The 10,537-nt window shown below is 46.3% G+C and overlaps 1 protein-coding gene across 4 annotated transcripts in view; it reads left to right on the top strand.

The window, feature by feature from the left end:
* The first annotated feature begins 1,872 nt into the window (after window positions 1-1,872).
* Window positions 1,873-10,537, top strand: part of Gemin5 (gem nuclear organelle associated protein 5) — a 49,470-nt gene continuing 40,805 nt past the window's right edge. Inside the window, exons 1-6 of one of the 4 annotated variants that reach the window (XM_059270616.1) lie at window positions 1,873-2,256; window positions 2,914-3,074; window positions 4,748-4,929; window positions 7,114-7,265; window positions 7,468-7,584; window positions 10,362-10,494. In XM_059270616.1, coding sequence (XP_059126599.1) covers window positions 2,091-2,256; window positions 2,914-3,074; window positions 4,748-4,929; window positions 7,114-7,265; window positions 7,468-7,584; window positions 10,362-10,494 — 911 coding nt within the window. In that variant the 5' untranslated portion in view covers window positions 1,873-2,090. Of the gene's footprint in view, window positions 2,257-2,913; window positions 3,075-4,747; window positions 4,930-7,113; window positions 7,266-7,464; window positions 7,585-10,361; window positions 10,495-10,537 lie in introns of all 4 variants that reach the window. The other 3 variants (XM_059270617.1, XM_059270615.1, XM_059270614.1) reach the window with 3 other exon arrangements.

The raw sequence follows: 10,537 nt of genomic DNA, 5'->3' as shown, positions 1-10,537 counted from the left end.
AAACAAAGACCTGATTGCAAGGTGGTCATAACAAGGTAGTCATAACAACAGGTAGCCATAACAACCTTTTTTCTCAACAAAGGTAGGGGTGCAAGATGGTTTTGAAACAAAGACATGGTTGCCCTTTCCTGGGACAGGCAGTACAGAACCATTTGTAGTTAAGGTTAGAGGTGGGGCATAGCCCAACCCTTGAGAAACAGAGGTTTAATCATAAATAGGAATGAACCTAGTTTGTCTTTACTTATAAAATGGCTTTCAAGCCCAAGATGGAGGCAGATTGGTTCATCAAACTTCTGCCCCCAGTGAGCCTCGCTGTTCTTGCTAGAAATGACTGTAACAACAGCACGTAGGAGACTGGTGTTAAAGAGTTGTGGGTGCAAGGACACACTGTGATACTCAAGCCAGGCTCAAGCCTGGCATGGTGGCATGTGTTTGTAATCTCAGCATATGAGAGGCTGAATAAGGAAGATCAAGTTCAAGGTCACCCTAGACTTCAAATTCCAGACCATTCAGAACTACATAATGAGACCTTATCAAGAAAGAATGAAAGAAAAAAAGAAAGCAGAGAAAGGGAAGAAAGAAACATCACTCTCCTTACACAAAGTTTGTGAACATTACTGAGAAAACTCAAAAACCAAAACTGCCCGGCATGGTGGCCCATACCTTTAATCCCAGCACTCAGGAGGGCAGAGGCAGGAGGATCTCTATGAGTTCAATGCCAGTCTGGTCCATAGAACAAGTTCTAGGCTAAACAGAGCTGCATAGTGAGACCCTGTCTCAAAACAAAACTAAAAGAACAAATGGGGGCAGCGAGATGGCTCAGCTGGTTAAGGAACTTTCTGCGAAGCCTGACTCTGAATTCAGTCTGCAGGCCCCATATTGTGAAAAGGAGAGAACCAACGCCTGCAAGTTGTCCTCTGACCTCCATACATACACACTGTGGCATGTGAGTGCGTGTGCATGCACACACAGACACACACACAATAAATACCAGTCGTTCAAACATGATTTACAATACCCCGTCTAGAGGTTGACTGACTAAGAGATGAGCCAATATGTTTGTGTGCACTTGCCGCCATATATTCCTGCATTTTACTACATCTCCTTATTTGTCCAGCAATCCAGCAAGGCAAATATTAAGTGAGAAACATCTGAGACAGATTTGATCTGAGCTACTGGCAAAACTAGTGATCAATGTGCGGCTGGGTGCCTCCAAATTCAGTGCCCTTAGGCCATGCTAGCATATGTAAGAGCTCTCTATTAACGATAGGCATTTCAAGTTCTCATATGCCGAATTCAGGCAGGGCAAATAGCCATACAGAAGTATGGCAGAATCTGAGTACGCTGCTCTTGTTTGGGTGGTAAGGAGACTCCCATTCTTTTTTACTTCCACACCACGAGCCACACTCAGTTCTCTTCACAGCATTGGCACTCCAGCAAGCAGGAGGAGGCCCTTGGAACCCCGGTTCTTTAGTCTTTGAATACCAAGAACCCAGAGTCAGAATTTCCACCCAACTGCAAAACTCTTCCTGCTCTTTCTGATTCCTAATTCATTTTATTTCTTTTGACAGGCTCTCACACTATAACCTAGGCTGCCTGGCCTGAAGCTCGCGGCAATCCTCCTGCCTCAGCTTCTCGAGTGCTGGGATTTACACCAGAGTCCGATTCATTCTTTTAGTGTTTAGTTAAATACATTCTTGCAACTGTCTAAGAAACAATGTCTTGGAATTAAGAAAACAAAACAACAAAAAACCCAACTCCTAAAACTGGTAAAGTACGCCGCTACGTATCTTTAAAAAAAAAAAAAAAATACTGGATTGGGATACTGAACTGCCCTGAAGGCTAAACCTCCGTGGCTGGTTGGCGGGTTCCACCGGTCTAATCCCTTAATTAAGGAAATGCTTAACCTCAGGGCCCTGAATTCAGTCCCAGGCAGCGCACCGGAGCGCGAGCGTAGCTTGGACCTCGGCGCGCTCCGTAGCGCCCACCTTCGGGGGCGGGGTTCAATTTGGTCCCGCCTCCTCCCGCTACACGCCGCGGTTGCGAACCACCCCACCGGAGCTGCGCGCTGAGCCTCGACGGCCGCGGAGATGAAACCAGAGCCGCGGACGCTACCGCCCTCCCCCAACTGGTACTGCGCGCGCTGCAGCGACGCGGCGCCCGGAGGCATCTTTGGCTTCGCTGCCCGGACCTCCGTATTCCTCGTCCGCGTGGGTCCGGGTGCGGGCGCGAGCCCAGGGGCACCCCCGTTTCGAGGTGAGCCCCCGACGGGTCGGCGCCGTCTTTTCCGCCTTGCTCTCCGGGGTTTGTAGGTCGCCGGCTCGTACCACGGGCGCACGTGGGACCCTTACGCTCGGAGGGGCTGGCCCGGGCTAGACCCGGTTTACTGCGCTCCTGGCCTTCCTCCCTTGCCAAGGCCCCGCCGGCCCCTAGGACGCCCCTTGGGCTGGGGGCTGTTCTCGGTTCCCTGCTCCCGCTGGGTGATTACAGGGTGCTGATTTCTGTAGGATGAATGGGGTGAGTCTGAATTTGCGCCAGATACGGTGATGCTTGCCTGTGATTCCCAGCAACATGGGAGGCTGAGGCTGGAGGATTGCCGCGCGTTCAAAGCCAGCCTAGGCTACATAAGTGAGTTCCAGGCCAACCGTAGCAAGACCCTGACGCAAAAGAAAATGAAGCAAACACAAACCAGGGTTTGATGATGCCTTGTGTTATGAAATATCAGCTTGTTCTATTCCTGATGACCTATGGCAAGATTAAGTAAAAACAGCTTTCACGTTCACCTGTGGACTAAGACTAGTCCTCAGCCTGCGAACTTGGCCCAACTATTCATCCGCATGTTGTTCATCCAGCAGCATGCTGTCCGATTGTCTGGATAGTGGTTTAGTTAAACAAGTCTGGTTTTACTTCCAGTTGTAGGAGAGTTGGTGGGACACACCGAGAGAGTATCCGGCCTCACTTTTTCTCATCACCCTGGACAGTACAACCTCTGCGCCACCAGCTCAGATGATGGGACAGTGAAAATCTGGGATGTAGAGACTAAGGCAGTGGTGACAGAGCACTCACTCCATCAGGTAACGGTCCATCCTGAGTCCTCAGAGTGTTTTAATACGTCTCATCCATGTGAAGAAATGTTAATAATTTGTGTTCATTAGTTAGATATGTTGGAAGGTCTTCCAAAACCTTTTAAAGATGCTTTTTTTTTTTTTCCAGCCCTGGGTTCAACCCCAAGAACTGCATAAGTGGGCATGATGGTGCACACCTGTAATCCTAGCACTTGGGAAATGGAGGCAGAAAGATGAGGATTTCAAGGCCTGTCCGGTCTACAGGAGAGATCCTTTCTGGGGGTGAGGGGGGCAGACAGACCACAAGTTAACTATGCTGCCTATTTATAAAGCTAATACTAAGTATGGCTACATGTAGTCACTGCATCTTTTATGTATATGGGTAGTTTTTCTTTTTCTTTTCTTTTTTTGTTTGTTTGTTTGTTTTTCGAGACAGGGTTTCTCTGTGTAGCCTTTGGAGCCGGTCCTGGAGCTCACTCTGTAGACCAGGCTGGCCTCTGCCTCCTGAGTGCTGGGATTAAAGGCATGCACGACCACTGCCTGGCATGGGTAGTTTTTCTATGTATAGATCTGCAAACCAGAAGAGGGCATTCAGATCCCATTATAGACAGGTGTGAGCTACCTTGTGAGTTCTGGAATTCAAACCCAGGGCCTCTGAAAGAGCATCCAATGCCTTTAACCACTGAGCCATCTCTCTAGCCCCTAGTCATTAATTCTTATCTGTGGCTGCTTTCATGATATAACAACAGAGTTCAACAGTGACAGTCCTACAATAGCATGACCTACAAAGTCTGACAGAGTCAATAGTTTTATATAAAATAAACACCTGGGCAGATAAGATGGCTTTCCAGGTCAAAATGCTTGTCATATAAGCCTGATGACCTGAGTTTTGATATTTTGTTTTCTTTCATTTTATTTTGTATGTGTGTGAGTATTTTGCCTGTGTGCCTGGTGTCTGTGGTGATGAGAAGAGGTGAGAACTGAAGTTACTGAAGGTTGTTGGCCGCCATCTGGGTGCTGGGACCAACAAGTGCCCTTAGCCACTGAGCCATCTCTCCAGCTCCCTAGGTAGTTTAATCTCTGGGACCCACATAAAAGTAGAAAGAGACTACTAGCTCCATGAGTGTGTACCGACATGTGCTCAGCTGTGGCACACGCTCTCCACAGCCCAATAAAAAACAAAACAAAACAAACGAAACAAAACAAAAAAAAAAGCCCAGAAACTTTGGGACTCGTGGGTGGGTGAGAGCTTCCTGCTCTCCCAAAGGACCCAAGTTGGATTTCCATCACTCACAACTAGCTCCAGGGAACTCAGTGCCCTCCAGCAGCCTCCTCTACATACAAATGCATGGCGCATGAGTTTGCACAAACACACGTAAATAAAAGTGTGTGTGTGTGTGTGTGTGTGTGTGTGTGTGTGTGTGTGTCCAGAAAGCCAGGCATGGCAATCCTAGTACTCAGGAGACTGAGGCAGGAGGATCACTCTGAGTTCCAGGCCACCCTGGACTACAGAATGAGGCTGTGTCTCAAAAACACACGAAAAGTTCTCACTTTGGATTCAATATATCACTCTACAGGTAGTTCTAGCACAGTTCCTAAGTGCCTGTAATGTGCCTAACATTGGGCTAGTTTATAGGACTACATTGACAGGTGAGACTCATCTGACTTTGCTTTGTTTGAAGCATACAATATCGGCACTGCATTGGTCTCCAACGGTTAAGGACTTAATAGTCTCTGGGGATGAAAAAGGAGTTGTTTTCTGTTACTGGCTTAACAGAAATGACAGCCAGCACCTCTTCACGGAGCCCAGGACCATTTTTTGTCTTACGTGTTCGCCTCATCATGAAGATTTAGTAGCCATTGGGTGAGTACCAAGTACTGTGCTGTCTGTTGATGGTTTATCTGTTGATGGTTTGGTTTAATTTATGGTCCTGCTTTTCATTCTCCTTGCCCTGTATGCCTCAGTCCTCAGAGGCAGCCTGCTGTCCTGGTGTCATGTGATCTCCAGATCCATGCTTTTCTCCACTGCCCCTCTTACCATGATACTAGGTTTTCTCCCCTCTTTCCATCTAATTTTTCTAGTCACCCTCCCAATGTTAGCGTGTTCTTTCTCTCTTGGCTAACATATACTATCCTTGGATGTGACATTAACTCCAGAGTGTCATGTGACTCTGCGCTGGGTCTGGCACCACAAACCTGAACTAGGGATACATGTATCCTAACATGCACTTCACAAACAGAACAGACAAAGAAAGCCAGCTTTATGATACCATTTATGAAGCTTTTGGATGTACAAAATAAAATTGTCTCTTAGTTGAAAACATTGATAAAGAAAGTCTAGGGATGATAGATTACAAATCAGAAACATTGGCTACCTCTCAGAAAGCAGAGCAGAAATTTGGTAGGAGGAGGTATAAGCTGTTTGGGTGGTTAATTTTTTTTTTCCTTAAGCTAGGTAGTAGATACTTTAAGGCATTGATTCTCACCCTTTCTAATACTGCTACCCTTTAATACACTTCTTCGTATTGTGGTGACCCCCAACCAAAAATTGTTTTCATTGCTACTTTGTAACTAATTTTGCTACTGTTAATGAATCGTAATGTAAATATCTGAAAGTTTTAGGCAACCCTGTGAAAGGGTCTTGATTCAGATTGAGAACTGCTGGTGTAAGGTTTGCTGGTTGGTTGGTTTTTGTTTGTTTGTTTTTAAAATGGATAGATATTTTACCTGCATGTTTGTGCACCATGTGCTTGCAGTGCCCTAGGAGACCGGAAGAGGGCATCAGATCCTTTAGGATGAGAGACACGATTGTGAGTCCCCTTGTGTTGCTGGGACTTCAGGTCCTCCGGAAGAACAGCCAGTGTTCTCAACTGCTGAGCTATCACTCCAACCCCCAGTGGATACTTTTTAATGTGTTCAGAAAAATTCATTTTTTAAAAAGCTATTAGAATTTCTCATTTTCTTATCAATTCATAGATTAATGTGTAGGACAAATACAGCTCTAGGGTACAGTACGTCTTAGGGCTTCTGTTGGTGTGAAGAAACACCATGACCACAGCACCTCTTAGAAAACATTTAATCGGGCTGGTTTACAGTTCAGAGGTTTAGTCCATTATCCTCATGGCAGGAAGCATGGTAATGTGCAGGCAGACATGGTGCTGGAGAAGGAGGTGAGGGCTCTACATCTTGATCTGGAGGCAGCAGGAACAGACTGCCACACTGGGTGTGGCTTGAGCATCTGAGACCTCAAAGCCCACCCCCAATGACATACTTCTTCCACCAAGGCCACATCTATTCCAACAAGACCACAGCTCCTAATAGTGCCATTCCCTGTGGGCCAAGCATTCAAACACTTGAGTCAATGGGGGCCATTTCTGTTCAAACCACCACACAGTATAACAGTTCTTGTTAGGTTTGTAAGTGGAAAGTATTATCAATTGTAGAGCTAAAGATGGAGCTCCTCTGGTAGAGTGCTTGTCTAGCATGTACAAAGTCCTGGGTTCAATCCCCAGTACTGCATTAAGCAAATATGTTGGCTCATGCCTGTGATCTCAGCACTTGGGAGGTGGATACAGGAAAATCAGAAGTTCCTTGGCACATCGTGGGATTATGGCCAGTCTGGGATGTATGAGGCTATCTCAAAAAAAGAAGAAAAAAAGTTGATTGGTGAGCTGTCTTTATTTTTTAGTAACATTTCTAAAGAATTTGTTTCACCTTTCAGGGCAGCAGCAATACATACAAGCTGTAAATCCAGTGGGTACTGGGAGGAGGGGTGGAGAAGAGGGGGAAAGTCATGTCTTTTGAGTTAGCCTCAGCCCTGGAGGTCTGCAAATGGCTGTACAAGGAGGCAGGGCATGGTGGGAAGGAGTCTTCAGAGAAGAGAGCGGAATCTAGACCCAGGTCAAGCATGCGTGGGATTTGAGCTGGTATCTGAAGAGACAGAAAGGAGGAAAAGGGAAGATTCTGCTGCTCGGGTTAGAGCTTAGAAAGGTGAGCGGCTTAGCAGTGTGAATCTGCAGCCCTGTAATATTTCTACCTTACTTTTCAGCTACAAGGATGGTATAGTGGTTATCATTGACATCAGTAAGAAAGGAGAAGTCATTCACAGGCTTCGAGGTCATGATGATGAAATCCACTCCATAGCCTGGTGTCCTCTGTCTGGTGAAGACTGCTTATCCATACACCAAGAGGAAAACTCGGGTAAGACGATCGAAGGAGCTTCTGTTCTCTTTGGACCTAAACAACTAAGTGTAGCATTGCAACTTCTAAATTATATGTAAAACCCGAGCCTCACAGACCAGAGTAGGAAGGGGAGAGCTGAGTTTTGGGAAGTAACTTTTTTCTGTCACAAGTGTGTGTTCACTGTAAATTAAAAATAAAATTGCCATCTCTTTCCTAGAAGAACCCAGCATTCCCAATGGGAAACTGATAACAGAAACCCCCATTACAAAAGGCTGCTACTTAGCCACAGGAAGCAAGGATCAGACCATTCGAATCTGGAGCTGCTCCCGAGGACGGGGTAAGGTTGATACTCAGTGTTGTCCTGCATTCATTTTAAAGATTGATTGGCTTTTATTTTATGTATATGGGTGTTTTGCATATACATGTCTGTGTACTATGTATGTGCTCATGAAGACCAGAAGAAGGCATTGGATCCTCTGGGAACTGGAGTTATAAACTCCTCACCATGTGGGTGCTGGAAACAACCTGGCGTTTCTAGAAAAGCAACAAGTCCTCTTAACTGATGAGCCATTTTTCTCCAGCTCCCTTACCTACCATCTGTTGTTTTAGAGAGTCAGAATGAACTTGAAGCATTACATCCACAGGTGGGGGGTGGGAGGAGATGCCTGCACACCTACTGCTCAGCTTTCTCTGCTCTTAGGCAGTTCAGGACCTAAACCAAGGACGGTGCCACCCATCGGAGGCTGTGTTCTAGCTCCCTTTCTGTTGCTCTGATAGAAGAAAGGGGTGATTTTATTTCAGCTTATAGGTGGCAGTCTGTCATTGAGGGAAGTCAAGGCAGGAACTTGGGGCAGAAACCATTCAGTGGAGGAATGCCACATGGTGGCTCACTCCTGGCTTATGCTTAGCTGGCTTTCTTGTACAGCCTGGAACTATCTACCGAAGGATACATCCCATAGTCAGCTGGGCCCTCCTGTATCTGTTGTCGATCTAGACAGTCCCCCACAGACATGCTCAGAGGCCAAACTAACCTAGATAATACCTCGTCGAGACTCTCTCCCAGGTCTTCTGTGTTCTGTCTCGGTGTCTTTTCCTTCGGTGGCAAAGCCTGTCCTGCTGCAGTCGAGTTAGCTGCTTGTTCATCGTATTCCAAGAACATCATCTGTCCAAGATCTGTTACCAGAAGTTTGTTGTCTCTTGTGTCCTGGTTAGAGCTGGACATCTGGCCTTCGTTTCTTCTGTATTCTGATGTCGTCCAGAAGGCAAGGACCCCTGCTTTGCTGAAGGAGTCATGCCTGCCATGCAAAGCAAGGCTGTCCTAGAACTTGCTATGTAGACCAGAGTGACCTCAGACTCACAGAGATCCACCGGAGAGCAAGATCTTTACTGTAAGAACAGGACTAATGGGCTTTCCTTGACTCTTAAGAATGGAAAAAACCTGAGTTGTAACTCCCAGAGACAGATGCAGGGCAGGTGGTACAGACCCAGAATGCCCACTGTGCACATGAACAAGCTTGCTGCATTCACATTTTTATTTATTGCTGTTGGGTAGAGGGTATGTGCGTTTGAGGGTCAGGCAGCTCTGAAGTCGGTTCTCTCCTCATACCTTTATGTGGGTTCAGGGGATCAGACTCAGGTCATCAGATTTGTGTGGCGAGCACTCTGAGGTATCCTGCCAGCATCACCAGTTTGTTCAAATGAACCTAAACACACCTCCCCGACTGGACCTCCCAGGACACCTGTCTGAGGATCCCTGAACATGATGGCTGTGCACAGTGGTCCTGGATTCCCCTTGTACAGCAGACCTGCTGGAGAGTACTGAGAAGTTCAGTTTTCTGGACTCCACTTGGGATCTCCTGAATTGGATCTCTGTTTGTAATACTGTGCTTGTTCTGATGAACAGTACAGCTCTGTGGGTCAGTACTGGTGGAGGTTTCCCTGACACCGTGTGTCGACTGCCAAATTTGCCCCTGTTAGAGTTATAGCCAACTAGGACTGTGGTTCTCAACCTGGGGGTCAAACCCCTTTGAAGGGCAAATGACCTTTTCAGAGGGGTTGCATATCAGATACCCTGCATATCAGATATTTACATTACAATTCATAGCAGTAGCAAAATTACAGTTATGAAGTAGCAATGAAAATAATTTTATGGTTGGAGGTCATCACAACATGAGGAACTGTATTAAAGGGTCACAGCATTAGGAAGGTTGAGAACCACTGCTCTAGGAGAATTCCACTGTCCTGTAATTGTTAAAAATCTCAGTTAGGTTCTCATTCTAATTAGGAACTCATTTTTCCACACAAAAATATTCCTATGTGTGTATGTTCATGTGTATGCACATGCATCTGCAGGCCAAATGATAACTTTCAGTGTTATTTCTCAGGTGCCATTTAAAAACACGATTTCCCACTGACTTGGAACTTGACAAGTTGGCTAGGCTGGATGGTTAGCCAGAGAGCTCGGCTTCTGCCTCCCTAGCACGTGGATAGGCATATGCTACTATGCCTGGTTTTGATATGGGTCCTGGAAATCAAAGTCAAGTTTCAATGCTTGCAAGGCAATCACTTTGTGAAGTGGGCTGTCTCCCCAGGCTGTCCCAGACAAAGATACTCTTAATTTTTCATGTTTCCAGATAGCCTGTAAAAGCTCATTTGGCCTAAATAGCTAGATTGGAATTAACCTCTATCTAGTGTGTCTCCATAACAAAAGGAGGTGTTCCTTCTTGTGTGCGCACATGTTTGGAGGTGATGTTGGGTGTCTTCCTCAGTACTTCATGTTTGGTTGTTGTTGTTTCTCTTGGCCTTGTTTTTTGAGACAGGATCTCACTGAACCTACCTCCCAGTGATGAGGCTAGACTAGCAGCTGGCCAGCAAGCTCCCGGGATCTGCCTGGGTCTGCGCCCACACTGCAGCAGATTTCTTTTTAGTGGGTGCTGGGGGCCTGAGTTAAGGTCCTCAAGCTTGCATGGCAAGCTCTTCACTGAGTCACCTAGCCCCTGGGTTTTACTATAACTTAACCAAACAGCTTGTAGACCATAGAACTAAGGATTTCTGGGAGAGTGAGATTCCTCTTTCACTGTTTGGAGAGAGCATTGACTCTCTTCTAATCTACAGGTATAATGGTTTTGAAATTGCCCTTTCTGAAGAGAAGAGGAGGGGGTGTGGACCCAACAGTTAAAGAACGTCTTTGGTTGACACTTCATTGGCCTAAGAACCAGCCAACACAGCTGGTATCCAGTTGTTTTGGGTAAGTCTTGGGGTTGTGCTTTCTAGTAAATACTATTTTCCTG

Source organism: Peromyscus eremicus, chromosome 8a, assembly GCF_949786415.1.
Source record: "Peromyscus eremicus chromosome 8a, PerEre_H2_v1, whole genome shotgun sequence".
In the NCBI taxonomy this organism is placed as follows: domain Eukaryota; kingdom Metazoa; phylum Chordata; class Mammalia; order Rodentia; family Cricetidae; genus Peromyscus; species Peromyscus eremicus.
The sequence above is the reverse complement of the archived record's forward strand: the minus strand, read 5'-3'. Positions and strand labels throughout refer to the sequence as shown.